The following is a 19,461-nucleotide window of genomic DNA, read 5'->3' on the forward strand; positions in this document are numbered from 1 at the left end:
CCCCTTGTGGTGTCCCTGTCTCTCCCAAAGACTTTTGTCATCTCAATATCTTCAACCCTCTCCCCAGTGCATCCAGACACGGCAGACAGATGGCTGCCACAGCAAATAGCTCCCTGGCTCTGAGCCACTCCTGGATTGTTGCTCTTGCTGTCAACCTATCTCCCTGAATCTCCTGGACCTGGACATTCATTCCCACAGCTCTCTCAAGCCTATCCGCAGCCAGCATGGGAGAAAAGCAGCTTCTCACCCATTTCTTTCCATTTTAAATATGGAGGCACCTTTTCTCTGTTCGTGTCCATGAGTACATTTTCCCAGGATTAATGGAAATACAAATGTATTTTGAACATCGGTCCATGAGCCTTCTCAAGTGAACATAATAGATCTTAGGGGAATACTTTAAAGAAAGCGAGGGTTTCATCTCATTGCCCTGGCCAACGTTTATCCCTCAGTCACCATCACAAGCATAGAGTATCAATATCACTTGCTGTTTGCGGGGCATTTCCAAGTGTGCCTCTTTGACAATCCTTTAAAAGCACTTTGTTCACTGTAAAAACCTTTTGAATGTCATCTCGTTGTAAAAACTCCAGATGAATGCAAGTTTGTATTTTTTCACACCAGAGTCTGTTGTATGTGGGATGGGGTGATGATGAATGATCTCAAATGAGGATATCAACCATTGCATAACAGAGGGCATGAACATGTTTGCAAAGAAACTTTTTGCGAATGATTTTGAGGTTGTCAGATGCACTAATGAACACTGATATAGCTTCATTTCTGTAGCAGTTGAAAAGTTCGAGTACCTTGTAGAATATTTGAATGGTAGCTAAGTAGTTGGTCAGAAAAGGATGCAGCACTGGGCTCTGATCTATTAAAGGGCATGATATACGATCCACCACTCGGAAAATATGATGTTGATTCACAGTGGTTAGTTGAACTTATGTTCAGGTCATTCAGAGAGTTTATGGGCTGTGTTCATTTTGTGTCATAATCTAACAGACTCATTTCCTTCCTACATAAATATTGTTATAAGATGATACAGAAATGAACAGGCATTGGTTATTGGTACTAGCGAAAGAGATCGACAAAGTCTGTCGTGAAGAGGATGTTTGTAAGACAAAGTGTGTGGGGTGGGGAGTAGTGAAGAAAATGGAAATTAGTCAACTCTTCCAGGAGTTACGTAGCAATACTAAAAGAACCTTGTGAGATTGTACCATAGCACGAAAATGCCAGTTTTACTTTGCTTCATTAAAATCTTTATTTTTTTTTAGAAATGTGTTTGTTTAAGAAAGTGAGACAAAATGGTATTTTCACAGAAGTAAAAATACTTTATTTTCGCTTTTGAACATCACAAAAGAAAACACAGGTACTTAAACATAAAATGAAGTTAAATGACAATTCACAATTTAAAAGGAATTTGCCACTTTGGAGAGCTTTTTTAAAAAAATTATAATAATGGAGAACCAAATGAAATAGAAAAATACTGTGGCTCCTGGAGATGTGATATAAAAACAGTGCTGGAGAAACTCAGGAGTTCTAGCAGCACTTGTGGAGAGGGAGAGAGAGAGAGTTAATGTCTCTCCTTTGGGAGAAACAGAGTTACTGCTCCTTTGAAACATTTCTGAAGAATTATCATTGAACTTGAAGTGTTAACTCTGCTTCTCCCCAGATACTGCCAGACCTACTAGTTTCTCTCGCACTTTCTGTTTTGCATTTTATTATTGAAGAACATTTGTTATTTATTATGACTTGAATTATCAAGCTGCCTCTGTGATGGCAGGAAGCTAGAAATTATGAAAGATTAGGAATAATTGGATTCCTACCTCCTGCAAAGATCATGGGGTTGAATTGTTCCTAGACGTTAGTGCAAAAGGGGTAATAATGGATTGACATCCCATCTTACAGCCTTCCTGATTTACACTCTCAATGGAGAGACCAGAAATAGGCTGCGGATTATCTGTCTGTCTTAGGCCTGTTGTATGTTTAGTGCAAAGCCAGTTTTAGTCTTTCTGTATCTCGAGTCTATCTTTGATTGACGTCAAACGTATAGGACTGTCCAAGTGGTTGGTTAGAGATTTGTGTACTGTTCTTTTTTTGCTGAGTACAATATAACCAGAAGTAAAAACAAATCTGAAGTTTGTTGTGAAGTTTCTGTCAGCATTACCTAAAGGTGGTCTAAGTTATCATGAAAAAGTACAAGTTGAACGCTAATAAACAAATACAGAAATTGCTGGAGTAACTTAGCACGTTTGGCAATATCTTTGGAGAGAAAGCAGAGTCAGCATTTTGGGCCCAGTGATCCTTCTTCAGAACTAGTAGTAGATAGGAGGGTGGGGGTATATATGTTGAAACAGGGGTAGGGGTTAAAGGAGTGACAGGATAGGTAGAGATGGAGCCCAAGGGGTGAAAAAGACAGGCAAACTTAACATACATACTCTGTACGCAATGTGCAATTTACCATAGCTAATCCACTTAACCTGCACAACTTTCGACTATGGGAGGAAACCAGAGTACCTGGCAGAAGCCCACATGGACAGTGGGAGAATGGGCAGACTCCACACTGTCGCTTGAAGGTGGAATTGAACCCAGGTCCCTAGTGCTGTGAGGCAGCAGTGCAAACCACTGAGCCCCCATCCTCCCTCGCAGAAGGGAGAAGAGAGATTTCTGCTCAACTTGAGAAATAATTACTGAGATAAACCCAGACAAGTGAGTTTAGCAGTTATCATCAGAATCCTTGGCTGTTTCCTTTTGCCACAAAAGTGGAGAATTTGTGGTACTGAACCCACATTCCTAACCATGAGAAAAAGACTGTTTTCAGCAACTTGCGCTGAACCACAAAAATCAATTTTTACTCAAAACGCTGATAAACATGTGTACTGATGACAGCTTGTCAAGCCTTTGTAGTAACTTTGGCAGCAGATTTTCATAGGAGTGTTCTGCTCCTGAGCTCCTAGAAGGACATTTTACAGGCAGGCAGGCCTGCACAGCCACCCACAGAGACCTGTGCTGTTTTAGGATGGGGCCAGATAGCCTCAGCCTTTAGCTTTTTGAGATAGAGTATTAACAAGGTCAATGGTTGTCCAGATTACTTTTTTCTTAATTTCTCAAATCATCCACTTTGTATGTCTCAGAGTGAAAAGCTTTATATGATTAATAGTGGCTTCCAAGCTTTCTCTTTTTCAGTTTTTTTTCCCTCCATGAGTGTGGGTCATGCATTTATTATCCATCGGCAGTATTTATCACTTCTGATTTGAAGAAGAGTTAAATCAGACTCCAACATTAACTCTGTTTCTCTCCCCTTTTTCATAGCTGCTGCCAGATGTGCTGAGTCTTTCTCTTGCATTTTCCATTTTTGCTTCAGATTTGCTGCTCCAGCTTTTATTTGACAACTTCTAATTCTATGTTGGGAAAACAAAACACCAGAGCAATTTAACTTGCTGTCGCTTCATTGTAATATTTTCTATAATATAATTTCTATCTATGTGTCTGTTTGATCACTAACTGAGATACAGAGGGTTTTTTTCACTATTCTGTGTTATCAGATTCCATGATTCTGTTGTTTCCAGGTACAGGAAGTAATTGATTTCTGATAAGGCACCTATTGTAAAGCATTTTCTTTAGCATGAAGGATTGACCCATGAGGGTGTTGAATACTCTCCATAATGCATCTTTTGAGGCTCTGAAATGCCCAGTTAAAACTGGGAAAACTGCCCAGCAAATTTTGTAAATGCTGTGTTGTAATGAGACTTTAATACTGTTCAGTATAACACAACCTCCCTCAGATATGCATTATTGAAGTAAAGATTTGAAGGGGAAGAAAAGTGAACATTCTGTGTCTATGTTGTGTCTGTTTACTTTGAAATATTTCACCATTTTAAAAATTGGTTTATCATGTTTTATTGTTCGATATTTGCCATTCCAAATGAAAACTTTTTTTGCCAGTGATTTATGTATTTGGAAAGATGCCAGAATTGTTTTGTGCTTTCCTTCCATAGAATACGTCCACAGTCAGCCAAAGAGAAAATTGAGGGATGTCATATCTGTACATTGGTTACACCTGGAGAGCCACAAGTCATCCTGGGAAAAGACAAGGCTTTCACATTCGACTTCATGTTTGATATAGATGCCACACAAGATGAGATCTATAAATCTTGTGTGCACAAACTTGTGGAAGGGTGCTTTGAAGGTTATAATGCAACAGTCTTTGCTTATGGGCAGGTAAGAGCTAAATTCTGATGTTCCTGAAAGATATTAACATATTAGTGTAAGAAAATGAGCTGGTGACTTGTGTACTACATTTCACAAGATTTCATATTAACATTAGACAGTAATTCAGTCGAGGGTTCCTATGGCCTCATAAATGGTTATTTGGGATACTGATGTGCAGAGAATGACAGCATCATATTATCATAATCCTTAACCTATCACTGTTTATATTGTCATGAATAAATTTAATGCCTTTGCTAAGACTTAAGCTTATTGTAAATACACAAGACAAAATAAAAACCAAAGTTAGAGGCCTTTAAAAACAATTCATTTCATCTGTATTATAATAATAATTTAAAAATTATTACAAAAGTAAAATGCTAAGGAGTAACGTTTTTATCAGATCTTGAATCTTTATCCAACAAACATATACAGTGCTACTGGAATCTGGTGACATTTTTCAAAAGATTAAACATTTACGATTATGAATCTTAAAATGAGAATATAAGCAGTCACATGTAAATGAGAATAAAGTACAGAAAACATTAATACTGAGTGTTGTGGTGCTCTGCATATACTAGGTAAAAACAATGACTGCGGATGCTGGAAACCAGATTCTGGATTAGTGGTGCTGGGAGAGCACAGGAGTTCAGGCAGCATCCAAGGAGCAGCGAAATCGACGTTTCGGGCAAAAGCCGATGAAGGGCTTTTGCCCAAAACGTCGATTTCGAAGCTCCTTGGATGCTGCCTGAACTGCTGTGCTCTTCCAGCACCACTAATCCAGCTCTGCATATACTGTTTCATTCTATCCAGATATGTGTTCTATGTAATTTATCTTTAGGAGTTTTGTTTTTGTGAATATGAACCAATAGGTTCAGCCTCATGTCTGTTTAAAATCCTGTTTTAAAAATCTTGTGCAAGTTTATGCCTCGGATGGCTAAGCATCACTATTCTATGTTAACGCAAAGAACTGCAGCTGCTGAAAATCTGAAACAAAAACCGAAATTGCTCGAGAAACTCAGCTGGTCTGACAGCATCTGTGGAGACAAAGCAAAGTTAACGTTTCTGATCCAGTGAACCTTCTTCAAAACTACTTGTAGCTAGGAAAAGATTGGTTTATATGTTGAACACAGAAGAAAGATGGAAGTTAAGCAAATAGGTGGAGACGGAGCCCAAACAGAGTGAAAAACAGGGAGGAATAATGGTAAGTCTGTAAGAAAGTTTATAATGTGGACCATAAGTAGGTGAGACCAGGCTAACTATGTTGAAAGCAGCCCATGTAATGACAAGGTCAGGGGTGTGGAGATGGGAAAAGGATGCAGAGGAAGGTGCTCAGAATAAAAAATTATTAAACTTGATATTGAGTCCTGGCTAGTTACCAATAGTTCTGAAGAAGGATCACTGAACCAGCAGCGTAAACTTTGCTTTCTCTCCACAGATGCTTCCAGACCTGCTGAGTTTCTCAAGCATTTTCTGTGTTGTTATCAGTATTGCACGTTGAGTTGTTTTGTGGAATTTCTTTCTTATGTTGCATTTTGTTCTGTTTCTAGACTGGCTCTGGGAAGACCTACAGCATGGGTACAGGGTTTGATGTCAATATAACAATGGAAGAGCAAGGAATAATCCCACGTGCAGTCAGGCATCTTTTTGAAGGAATCACAGAGAGAAAGCGAGCTGCTCAAGATCAAGAGAAACAGCCACCAGAGTTCAAAGTGACAGCGCAGTTTCTGGAGGTTTGTCAGCAGATTGCTTGCATTGCACAAGATCATTTCAGAGGCCTCGATGTATCAAATATTCTATAATTCAATAAAGTTGAGAGTGTGGTGCTGGAAAAGCACAGCAGGCCAGGCAGCATCAGAGAAGCAGGAGAATTGACATTTTGGGCATAAAGCCCCCATTCCTGATCAAGGGCTTATGCCCGAAGCGTCGATTCTCTTGCTCCTCGGATGCTGCCTGACCTGCTGTGCTTTTCCAGCACCACACTCTCAACTCTGATCTCCAGTATCTGCAGTCCTCACTCTCTCCTATAATTCAATACAGGTCAGGTTTAATGAAGGTAATGTTCTATTGAAATCAAACATTTCTGTTTGAATTCATGCTGTTTCTTAAGATTTTGATCAGAATATTCATTAATTTTGGGATTAAATATTATCCATAGCTAACTGCACTTTTAACCCAAACCTGAGGCTTTTGAGCTTGATTTCATTCATGTGTTTGTGATCACACATGATCACGATTGTTCCACATTGTATCCATGCCACATCTCTGATCGTGGGTGAAGGGGACATGAAGAGCAGTTTGGATACTAAGAGAAACAAAAACTCTATTGAAGAATGAAAGTTGACTAAAGTCAACAAAGATCCTATAAAATTCTAAAAAGTCCTATATTTTGTTCATTTCTCAAAACCAAATAAAGTAACATTGCTGAATTTTCTCTGGGTCTGGAATAGATCCTTGGAATAAATTTCTGACTCAATGTAATTGACCATCTTGTTCACTTTGTACAGATGTTGAAGCTGGATTTACTGTTCCCTATTGATAGCAGTTGGTCAGTGAGACTGTGTTTCAGCGTTTCTGCCTGACCAACCCACAAACAGCACCTCTGCTTCAAGTTGTCTAACCAAATGAAATCAATGATTGATTTGTGCTGAATTTTAAAATACTATAAATACATAAATAGAGGATTTGTATTGTTGAAAAAAGACTTTTTGTTTGTACTCATGAGGACAGTTTGCAACAAGACTAAGAAATAATTATGAGCACTCTCATTGAGATATTTCAAAAAAAAATTGGAAAATTATTTTCAAGGGATGTAGACGAGAAAGGACAGCATTTTGTTATCCATCTCTAATTGCCCATTGTAAGGTGATGGTGAACCTTATCCGACAAGCACTGTACATAAATCCTCACATGCTTCTGGGAAGGGAATTCCAGGATTTTGATCCCATTTTACTGATTGTAACAAGGTCAGCCAGGGGGACGCCATAGAATATGATTGGGGCTGTTAATCTAGTCCAATCATGAATCCCTGGCTGACAGAGATAAACAGGGGTGCCCGAGGTTCTGTTGACTCTGGGAGTTGGCTTTGAGGAAGCTGGACCACTGTCCAGTATAACACACATGTATATAAAGGGTGAGTTGGTGACAGGATACCAGCCTCTGTGGAGCTATTTCACCCGTAACAGTGAAAGAATAACAATATATTATAAATAATGCTGGGTGGTATGGAGGCGCAGTCGCAGGTGGTAGTTTCCTATGCATCTGCTGTCTTTGGTCCTTCTAGGTGGCCGAGGTTGTGCATTTGGAAGGTACAGTTCAAGGAGCCTTGCTGAGCTGCTGCAGTGGTTCTTGTATATCATACACACTGCTGCCACTGCAAATCACTGGAGGGAGTGAATCTTTTAAGTAGGAGACTTGAATCCTGTACGAGCATCTTATGTTCAGATCTCTGCTTAAAATGTATCATATATCTCTTTGCAGCTTTATAATGAAGAGATACTGGATCTATTTGATAATACACGTGACCTGGATTCACGGCAGAGGAAATCTAACATAAAAATTCATGAAGGTGCCAACGGAACAATTTACACCAGTGGGGTTGTCTCACGTGTTGTTAATTCAGAACAAGAGGTAAGTACAGAAACAACTGAGCATATTATTAATGCATCTTGTATTTCTGATGTATTATTTAAAAGATTTTTAGATCAATCATGGTCATGAATAGTTTAAAACAAAATTGCCAGTTCACTATTCTTTGTTCCAGTTTTTGCACTTTATTTTGTCAGCTGCTGTTTAAAATGTTGATGAGATCTATGTGTGCTGGGGAGGGGCATGAATAATAACAATCATGATAATAGACTCACTGCAGAGGTGGTTGGCAGCAGTGAATGAATTGTGATCAACCATTGATTAATGAAAGATGACTTGCCCTGTCAAGAGTTGAAAGCAGAGCACTTTACAATCACTCAGTCTTCCTCATGACCTAGATTATGTTTTCTTTTTTGACCACTGCTGCTTTCAAGTTTTGCATGATGACCTGCAGATGATAAAACTTGACAGGGCTACTTTAAAGCTATAATTAACCGTGTTTTATGTGTAGCTTGGATAAGTAGATACAATGTTACATTTTTCAAGTGATGTCTCTTGTGACATAGCATACATCAATGAATTAAAGCTTTATTTTTTAAGGTCATAAAATATAATTTGAGTTAGATTTTTAGCAATACAGATTATATGTTCACATTTGGGAAATAGTGCTCGAGTAATATTTTTAATAAAATTTACTTCTAACTTATTTTTAGATGGAGAAAAGTAGATGTTTTTAAAAATCACACAACACTGGGTTATAGTCCAATAGGTTTATTGGGAAATACGAGCGTTCGAAGTGCTCCTGGAAGAAGCAGCACTTCAAAAGCTAGTGCTTCCAAATAAATCTATTTGACGATAACCTGGTGTTGTGTGACTTTTAACTTTGTCCACCCCAATCCAACACCGGCTCCTCCAAGTCAAAAGTAGTTGTGTCTACCTTAACAAGATAACTTATAATAAGTTTGATGGCACTTTTTCCTTCCTGCCAGTAGACATGAAATTTTGCTGAGTTTTAGCTCAAAAGAAGTCAAATCTCTTTAAATAGCTTATTCAAGCAACCAGTACAGCATGAGAATCAAACCTAAGCTCTTCAGTGGCACCTGACACTGCCTCTACCTAGTTTGCTATTGGTGTAGCTTCTAATTTGAATTTGAGTGATTTTTGATTTAATCTCCAAGACCAACAACAATGCAACCTAATTTTTTTTATAAATCAAATAATTTAGACTTTTTTATTTTAAATTTAGATGTAGAATTGCATTTGTCTTCTGTATCCTTATGCAAACTTATAGTTCAATCTGAAAATAAGATTCACTATTTCATTTTTTGACTAATGGAATGAATTACCCCATCAGTGAATTATTTGAAAATCTTTTAAACCTGCATTTCTTTTGAGTATAATACAACTTGGATAATTATTTTGAAGTTAAAAATCTCTGAGGGACATAACTCCAGTGAATTTAAATACATTTAAGAAAGCACAAAAGGTATTGAGAATATGAATGACATTTTTCTTAATATCCATTTTTTTCTTATTGGCCAGTTGCAGAAAGATCATTAAGCTGTTAATTGTCAATCATCTTAAGCATGACATTTCTTTTACAATAATTAACTTCTAAGTTTTCTGTTTCTGTGTACAATAGCAAGGTCCTGCATTGTCATGAATGCAATATTTATTATTAACTGCTTGGTTTCTGACAGCCACAGTTGGGAATTACGTGTTGATTAGTTTTGTCACCTTAATCAAGTCAGCAGGAAGCTGGTGAAAGACTGATTAGTCCTCTTGACCTTTGTTTCCAGATGATACAATGCTTGAAGCTGGGTGCTCTCGCTCGCAGCACTGCAAGTACACAGATGAATGCAGAGAGTTCCCGTTCCCATGCTATATTTACAATCCACATCTGCCAAATGAGGGTCTGCTCCAGACCAGATATGGTAATGTCGAATTGTAGTTCAGGCTGAAATAGAGTGTTATTTTATCGGTCGGTGAAACCTGAGGCTAATGAATATTAAGGTATCTCCTTCAATGTCGGTATTGTTAGGTATAAAATGTCTGAAGTTTCAGGATTTGAATTTATTGTAGACATTCCTGGTTTTTAAAATCTATTATCAAATGAAAGGAGCCAATATGCACGTGGAATAAATCCTTATATTTAAAACTCTTTCAAGGAATTTGATTGACCAATTTTATTGCAGAACCCACTGGGTCTGATTGTCATCTGGTGTTGTTAAAAAGGGAGAACAATGCACAGTGATCTCTTTCATTCCAAACAGCAAAACATAGTGTGTTTTCCATTCATTATGAGAATAAAGTCTTTGTTTTTGTGAATCCCATTCATTTGTGATCTAGTGTCTCTCGTGCTTTTTTGTGTTAACTGCACAAGAGACCCAAATAGGATCTTAGTAAATACGTACTCTCTCTCATGAGCTGGAGATCATTAAATACTCTTAACTGATACAAAACCATATGTGCACATTATCTTGTATTGTAGACTTCACAGAAACTAAATTAAACAAATGTTTTTCAGTATTGCTGTATTTCTCAATACTTCATTGTTCTAAAGATGGTGGCTCACAGAAGACTTTTGCTTGGGACAGGTAATATTTTGGTGCCTCACTGTTTCTCATGTGTAATTCTAAACGGTCTGTGTTAGAAGTTATGGGCAAAACTTTTCCCTCCCTGGTGTGGCATGAGCAGTGACTTGAAGGTGGTTACATGTAGTGAGAATGAGAGTCAGACATTTTCAATGTGAAGAAAAATGTTCCTAACTTCCCCTCTAGCTTTAAATAGCAACTGCATAGTACCTTCGTTTAGAGGCAACTAAGTTATTTCCATGCATTTGTATCTTGTTAAAGTCTAAGATTGCCTTACTTGTACAGGTTGATCTGCTATAATACGTGTTTTGTCAGCACAAATTGGATAACGTGATTGACAAATTGTGCACGTTGTTTGGATAATGCAAACTTTCAATTGAACAGATACAGCAATTCTGAATTAGCAATCTATAGAAAATCACAGCATGATTTTTCTGTAGCACAAGGTTGCAGAGGAACACAACTGTTGTGCTATAGCAGAACACCTTGTCAGACACTTTCCAATTCACCAAGAAATTAGCTGAGGTGCAAAATCCTGGTATTTAGACAGATGGGGTACCTGTCCAACTGCTTCCTCAGCAATGTCCATGCACGCACCTTCCTCAACACTTCGCCCTTGCAAATTCACAACTACCAACCTTGCCACCTCAGCATCACTGCTCCTGGACTAGTTTGGATGCCACTTCAACACTTAACTTTGGAGCTCAAGGACACCTACAGTTTTTATGCTTCTGCCTGGTTGCTTTTTCCTTACAGACACACACACACACTTCACATATATGCCTAGGATTCCTTTAGAAAAGTACAGCACACAACAGGCCCTTTGGCCCACGATGTTGTGCTGTAGTTTAATCCTAATGTAAAATATAGCCTCTATATTGGGGAGACAGGCCGCCCACTTGCGGAACGTTTCAGAGAACACCTCTGGGACACCTGGACCAACCAACCCAACCACCCCGTGGCTCAACACTTCAACTCCCCCTCCCACTCCACCAAGGACATGCAGGTCCTTGGACTCCTCCATCGCCAGACCATAGCAACACGACGGTTGGAGGAAGAGTGCCTCATCTTCCACCTAGGAACCCTCCAACCACAAGGGATGAACTCAGATTTCTCCAGTTTCCTCATTTCCCCTCCCCCCACCTTGTCTCAGTCAAATCCCTCAAACTCAGCACCACCTTCCTAACCTGCAATCTTCTTCCTGACCTCTCCGCCTCTACCCCCACTCCAGCCTATCATCCTCACCTTGACCTCCTTCCACCTATCGCATTTCCAACGACCCTCCCCCAAGTCCCTCCTCCCTACCTTTTATCTTAGCCTGCTGGACACACTTTCCTCATTCCTGAAGAAGGGCTCATGCCCGAAACGTCGATTCTCCTGCTCCTTGGATGCTGCCTGACCTGCTGCGCTTTTCCAGCAACACATTTTCAGCGCTGATCTCCAGCATCTGCAGTCCTCACTTTCTCCTCAGTGTGGATTGTATCATTTTCTTAGTGTACAGGTCTTTAGTGCTCAGTTACAGGCTGCCAGTATCTGTGGCCTGAATGCTGTTTAGCAAAGAAGGAGAGTTACTCAGCCTGTGCCATAGGGGAGCACTGATTGATCAAATGGGTGCATGTGTTGCTGTGCAACGTGGCTGTGTCAATGTAATACCTGCAGCACATGCCAGCATTTTTTACAGCTAATGCTCTACAGGTACTTTAAGCAAATGGCTAGAAAGAAAAGTCAGAGGGAGAGCAGCCCTTTAGTAGGATGAAGGGGGATCTGCAGTCAGTCCAGGAGTACTGCCATATTCAGTCAAGAGGCTCATCCGGTTCCAGTGCTGGAGATTTGGTTATGGTCAGTTTCCAGAGATTCATATTTTTGCAGTCTGGGGATTGAACCATGGATAGCGCAAACAGTCTGAGGATTACAGATAGGTCAGTGGGAATGTGAGAGATATTTGTCTGAGACCTGCAGTGAAACAAAGTTGTGGTTGGAATGTGGTAGAAATAAATGGAAGAACGGTTAGTGCTGATGCAAGACCAGGAGAATTAGTAATATGTCCCTAGTGAATGAATTAGGGGCAGAGAGTATGGCAAAATGTTTGAGAGAATGAGGTGGATGAAGGGTTGAGTGGTCATGATGATGGATGCAACAATGAGAATTGCAATCCAAGAGCTTTGGTTTGATGCATGTGTATTGGCAGAGTAGGATGAGTGTGATGGCACTTAACCTTGAGAAACACAGTAGACACTTGATCTTCTTCCTATAGTGCTGGGATTCTTGTACATCCAAGGCAGAGTACTGTCCCAGGCTGGCATTGTCTGGTGGTGTAGCCTCCTGTGGTAGCTAGAGGAAGGACAGCCCTGCTCTCTACTAGCCCATCCACCAACACGTCCACATGCAGAGCAGGGAGTGAGCTTTCCTTTCCACTTCACCAAGTTTTGTATGTGGAAGATCAAGTACCACAGCATGAGCGGTGGTTCCTGGATTACAGCATTTGAAGTGGTGTGTAGCAGGGCCTTAAAAATGGCAGCAGATTTTCCCAGCACTGGCGAGCATTTCAGCCTCCCCCTCCATACAGTTCCCTTAGATAGATGCTCGGCAGCCCAGTTTCATCATTAGTAAGGTAAAGAGTGGAAGATTTTGTGAGAAAAATCAGTGAGCTACGTTGGATCAGCTGCCATGCAACTCATTCAACTGAAGAGGGCTCAATTTAGATTAGATTACTTACAGTGTGGAAACAGACCCTTCGGCCCATCAAGTCCACACCGATCCGCCGAAGTGCAATCCACCCATACCCCTACATTTACCCCTTCACCTAACACTACGGGCAATTTAGCATGGCCAATTCACCTGACCTGCACATCTTTGGACTGTGGGAGGAAACCGGAGCACCCGGAGGAAGCCCACGCAGACACGGGGAGAATGTGCAAACTCCACACAGTCAGTCGCCTGAGGCGGGAATTGAACCCAGGTCTCTGGCGCTGTGAGGCAGCAGTGCTAACCACTCTGCCACTGTGCCGCCCACTCGACAAAACATTTTAACACTGCAAAAAAATTAGAAATTTCTGCCTGTGTGACATTGTGAGCAATATAGTCCAATTTCATCCAGGGTTCAAAAGCTGAGATCTGGTTACAGAGTCATAATCATACTACGTAGACACAGGCCCTTTGGTCCACCATGTCCATACTGACCAACAGACACCAAGGTACACTAATCCCATTTACATGCACTTAGTTCATAGCCTACTGTGCCCTGGCATTTTTAAGTGTTCATTCAGATGCTTCTTAAACATTGCAAGAGTACCTGTCTCCTCAACCCTGTCAGGCAGCAAATTCCATGTTTCTGCCACCCCCTGGGTGAAACCATTTTTCTCCAGATCCCCTCTGAAACACTTATTCCTCATCATAAACGTATGTCCTCTGGTCTTCGACGTCTGTCATAATATGAAGATTCTCATGAACTTTCCTCTCTATGACTCTCATGATTTTGCACACCACAATTGGATCCCTCTGCAGCTGCCTCTGCTCCAGGGAAACCAAACCCTGCCTATCCAGTGTGTCTTCTTAACTGAGATTTTCCATCCCAGGCAATAGCCTGGTGAACCTCCCCAGCATCCTCTCCAGTGCAATCAAATCCTTCTGATAGTGTGGCAAACAGAACTGCACACAGTATTTATCTGTGGCCTAACCACAGTTTTGGCAAAAGACCTCCCTGCTCTTCTGTTCTATGACCCAGTCAATGAAGGCAAGCATTTTCACCACCCTATCTACTTTGACTTCCACCTCAGGGATTTATGGACTTGTACAGTTCAATCCCTTTGTTCCTAAATACTGCCTCGGGACCTATCATTCATTGTGTATATCCTTGTTGTTTACTCTAGCATCAGCCCTTCACCAGACTGCCACTATATAGTTCGTCATTGCTGTAGCTAGTTCTAATCTCCCCACTGCTTCCTTGGCTGTGAGCAACTAATTCATTACAGATCTTGGATCACAGAGTAACATATGGTTGTACTGTGGACTTGGCACCAAACTAGAACATTACATTCGGTCTTTACCCAGTATCAGGACTCTGTGTTGCAGTTTTGATTCTCTTTATTTAATTACCCAAATGCTAATGTTTAGGTCTCCTCCTATTTAAGAGTGGTGTTTAAGAATTCTTGTCTTTTCACATTTTTATCAATAATCAATTTATTTAAGTGATCATAAACTGTGGAATTGTCCGAAAACCCCAACTGGCTCATTCATATCATTTTGAGAAGAAAGCCTGTTCTCATTGCGTGTGGCCCTAATTGGTTTCCAGTGACACAATAATATGGTTGAAATAGCTCAGCAAGCCAGACTGTTGTATCAAAGTACTGCAAGGCTCATAAAGAATTGCCACAATTTCATGAAGAATACCTACCATCACCTTGCAATAAAATAAGGAATAGGTAGGTCACAGCCCTCACCATATTCCCAATTGACATGTTACTGCTTCATTTCACTTTACTGACAACCCTGGTCTTGTTCCTGTTGTTAATAAATAAACTTGTATATCTTTAGGATGAAAGTCTCGAAAGTTGGATGGGAACTGAGCTGATGCTGGGCTGAATTTATTCGAGGAGATGGTTTATTTTGGTTGGGAAAACTGATGAGATAAATTTTCTAGAGCTAGGAGAGAATTGCTGGGAGAAGGTAATGTGAAGTAATGTGTTTGTAACTGGTTAGAAGGGTGTCAGTTTAGCTCAGTTGGCTGGTTTGGTGGCGGAGTGATGCCAACATTGTGGGTTCATTTCCTGCACTGTCTGAGATTACTGTGAAGGACTCTCCTTCTTAACTCTCCCCTTGTCTGAGGCATACTGACCCTCTGTTAAACCACCATAAATAGTCTCTCTCATGAGAGAACAGACCTATGGTCTGCTAAGATAGTGGTTACCTTACATTTATACCAGTTTTGCTGTTGTCCCAAAATTGAATAAACAACTTAGGAACCATGGTAAAACATTGTAGTTAGAGTGGCATTAATAATATGCAGGTCAGTTCCACATCTTCACTGATCATCTTGACTTGGCCTCTACCTCTGTAAAATGTAATGAGTCCTGAGTTCAGTTTAAGGTTTCCAAGGCATGAGAACATAATCTAAGTAACGACTCTTGTTAATACAACCATTGCTCAGTTTGTAATCGGAGTGTTGTCCTTCAGATTTTAGACCAAGAGTCCAACTGACTCATTATAGGAGATGTCCTGTCATATTCAAATAATATTAGGCATGTTCTCATCATCACCTGATTAACATTCGTACATGAATTGAATGAGTAAAACAGATTAACAGACCTTACCTCACTTGGCATTTTTGGGCCATTGTTTGCAAGTGGACTGATGTGTTTGCCTACAAACACAAGGCATAGTTTAAAGGAATTCACGAAGAGCTTTGTGATATGTAAAACTATAAATGTAAATGAAAAGTGCAATTTCTAGAAATGAAAGTCATTTTTTGGTAAAATCAACTTAAATCACTACTTGTATCATTGTGCCTGAATACTTTAGGTCAATGGTGAGGTCAATGGAGTAGCACATGAATCACAACCAGTGAATGAGTATGAAACACTCACAGCCAAATTCCATTTTGTCGACCTCGCTGGTTCAGAAAGACTAAAACGCACTGGAGCAACAGGAGAGCGGGCCAAAGAAGGCATTTCTATCAACTGTGGTCTGGTAAGTAGGAAAACAAAACTGATTAATTTTCACATTTTCCCATTGAATATGCTTTCCCAGTTTGTGCAGTGGTTTTGATATATCTGTGAACAGCAAGGTTATGTTTCATATTAATGAAATAAAGAATTCACTTTGACACACCCATAATGGTGGACCTAATGTGTTTGTGATTCATGCTGGTAGAAATCTCACAATAAGTCTTGACAAAATGTTTATAACCCAAAACCATAGGAGCTGTGCAGCATTCAGTTGTAAATCCATGACCTAATATCTAATAAGCCCCTACTATATTTCCTCAGAGTTAAGGTGCTGGACTGCCTTGTACAAATCAGACTTCCCACCTCCAGAGCACTGGAACTAATAAAAGGCACGTGCTTACATTTAAGCAAAAACAAAAGAACTGCTGATGCAGGAATTTCTGTTTCCTTTACATATTTGTAGCTGTTGCTGCTTAATGAAAATATCAAGAAATATATGTCAAAAACTCAGTATACAGGCTTACACTGACGGCATTTGCAAGTTTACTGTCTCTGACAGGTAAGTGAAATATGTGTGGGCTGGAGTTGACATCGATTTTAGAAAGGAATAAAAACCGCTACTTTGTTTTCAGGTATGCGTTTCATTAATAACCAGCTTCAGGAAAAGTAAAACAGAAGGTTAGATTTTTGATGCATTTTCATGGATGTCAAGAGCACACAAAACAGAATACCCGTCATTATTATTTTGCTGTGTACAAATTGCTATATTGCTACATATTACAGCAGTGATTTCATTAAAAATACTGCATCGGTTGTCAAGTGCTTTGGGATGCCCTTTGATCATAAAAGACACAATATAAATGTGTTTGTTTTATTTCTGTGTTACTCCACTTCTTCTAAACACTTAATTTCAAATTATTGCATTTGATCATTTATATAAACCAACTAATAGCATGAACTGTTTTTGAATCAGTGCTTTTGTCTTCCTGAAGACTTAATTGTGTTGCTTACCAGAGACCTGCTCACCTGTGGAGAGGGAAGTCTGTTTGAAATAGCAGTGAATAGGGACACATGCAATTAGAAGCAAGGCAGAATTGTAATTTTTCACAGTATGCCTGAAATTGTTTGACATATCAATGATAAATCCTATTTACTCTTTAAAGAGGTTGATATCGCACTAATTAGAATGGGACTGAAATTGTATAAAATTAATGGAGACTTTCCTTGGCTGCCTTCCGGATCAATTTTGGAGCTATTTATGACTACTTTTATACGTTTGTAGTAGTCATTCAGAGTCAGGAGGACTGGTATCCAAGTACTAGCGTCTGGTTTATATTTTGCTAAGGCTCATTTACTTAGACCTGCCACAAATTCATACAACCACAAAAATGGATAATGTCATTTTATTTATGTTCTACTTACAACAGCCAATGTTTCAGTACATCACTTTGCCTTCCCTAATTACAAGGTGCCTATAACATGCCTGAGGTGCCTGGACAATCTAAAGGTAGTTGACAAGTGTGGAGGGCGCTGGGAGAATGCAGTGAGAGACTCACCCAGTACTCTAACTGGAGGGTCTGAGCAACATCTCAGCATCAAAGAACCCAAATAGAATCACAAAGAATATGCAGCATTGAAATAAGCCATTCTTTCAAACAGCTGTGGAGCTGTTTATGCTCTACTCGAGCTTTCTCCGATCTTTTGTCACCTAACTCCATTAGCACAACTCTATTCCATTTCCCCTCATATGTTCACACGTAGCACGGTGGCTCATTGGTTAGCACTGCTGCCTCACAATGCCAGGGATGTGGGTTCGATTCCACCATTGGGTGACTGTCTGTGTGGAGTTTGCACATTCTCCCTGTGTCTGCGTGGGATACTCTGGGTGCTCTGATTTCCTCCCAAAATCCAAAGATGTGAAGGTTAGGTGAATTGCCCAGAGTGTTCAGGGATGTGTAGGTTAGCTGCGTTAGTCAGGGGTAAACATAGGGGAATGGGTATGGGTGGGTGACTCTTTGCATGGTTGGTGTGGACATGTTGGGCCAAAGGGCCTACTTCCACATTGTCAGGATTCTCTTAAATGCAAGTTACAATTCACTTCAAACCATTCCTTGTGTCAAAGTGTTCTGTATTCTCTCTTCATTCCCTTTTTGATTTCTTGGTGGCTTTCTCTGCATCGACTTTATCAGAACCCTTCATAATCTTAAAGATCTCGATGACTTCACCTGTCAGTCATCTTTTAAAGCAAAAGCCTGTTCATGGTTTATGCATGTAAAATCTCATTTCTAGCTCAATTCTCATAAATTTGCTTTGGACCTCAAATCCCAGTGCTGATTCTTATATTATAATGGTGTGGAATGTATTGTTACATGTAATTATGTTGCCATAAGCCGGCATCAGTTTAACTATGTGAATTAATTAATTAAATAAATAACTCATGAAAAGTTAGGACAAATTTCAATTTTTTTGTTCTATCCACGGCTTTGTGATTTCCTAAGTAGCTGCAATCCACAGCCACCAACCTGTTTCCTGAGGACACAATGCCAAAGAGGAAACATGCTGAAACAGCCTCCATTGCCGCTGACCGGACCCAGAACTTTGCCTCTGCCAAAGCCACCTCATCACCATTGAGACTCCAGCCGTCGCCATAGCAAGGACACACAAGAAATAAGAAATAGGAGCAGGATTAGGTCATCTGGCCCATCGAACCTGCTCTACCCTTCAATAAGATCATGGCTGATCTTATTGTGCACTCAGCTTCACTTAACTGCTCGCTCACTTTAACCCTTAATTCCTTTACTGTTTCCAAAATCTACTCATCTTTGCCTTAAAACACTCAACAAAATAGCTTCAACTGCTTTATTGGGCATGGAATTGCACGATTCACAGCCCTTTGGGTGAAGAAGTTCCTCCTCAACTCACTCCTAAATCTGCTGCTCTTATTTTGAAGCTGTGTCCTCTAGTTTTAGTTTTACCTGCCAGTAGAAACAACTTTCCTGCTTCTATCTTTTGTATTCCCTTCATAATTTTATATGTTTCTATAAGATTCCCCCCTCATTCTTCTAAATTCCAAAGAGTGTCATCCCTGTCTACTCAATTTCTTCTCATAAATCAACTGTCTCAATTCCGGAATTAATCTAGTGAACCTCCTGTGCACCCCCTCCAATGCCAGGACATCCTTTCTCAAGTAAGGAGACCAAAACTGTACAGAGACTGTCCCAAATCTTGGGGACCAGGGCCCATTCCAATGTCTAAAACCTAATTGACCATCCAAATTAACAGAGGTTGTTCACTCCGCCGCCGTTGTAGACGCTGTCGAAACATCAGAGGCGAAGAGTGGACCCTAATACATCGACACTGGAACAACTGCTCGAGCCGCGATCACCATGGTGACGTGGAACGGACCAGACCCA

General features: G+C 40.1%; 1 protein-coding gene across 5 annotated transcripts in view; it reads left to right on the forward strand.

Moving 5' to 3' along the window:
* Positions 1 to 19,461, forward strand: part of kif21b (kinesin family member 21B) — a 182,227-nt gene that overhangs the window by 69,170 nt on the left and 93,596 nt on the right. For all 5 annotated transcript variants that reach the window (XR_011955397.1, XR_011955396.1, XR_011955398.1 and 2 more), the window contains exons 2-6: positions 3,993 to 4,215; positions 5,754 to 5,936; positions 7,684 to 7,833; positions 9,591 to 9,725; positions 15,903 to 16,070. Coding sequence is in view for 1 of the 5 variants with exons in the window: in XM_072563572.1 (XP_072419673.1) it covers positions 3,993 to 4,215; positions 5,754 to 5,936; positions 7,684 to 7,833; positions 9,591 to 9,725; positions 15,903 to 16,070 (859 nt within the window). In the remaining 4 variants the exon portion in view is untranslated. The remainder of the gene's footprint in view (positions 1 to 3,992; positions 4,216 to 5,753; positions 5,937 to 7,683; positions 7,834 to 9,590; positions 9,726 to 15,902; positions 16,071 to 19,461) is intronic.

Source organism: Chiloscyllium punctatum, chromosome 45, assembly GCF_047496795.1.
Source record: "Chiloscyllium punctatum isolate Juve2018m chromosome 45, sChiPun1.3, whole genome shotgun sequence".
In the NCBI taxonomy this organism is placed as follows: domain Eukaryota; kingdom Metazoa; phylum Chordata; class Chondrichthyes; order Orectolobiformes; family Hemiscylliidae; genus Chiloscyllium; species Chiloscyllium punctatum.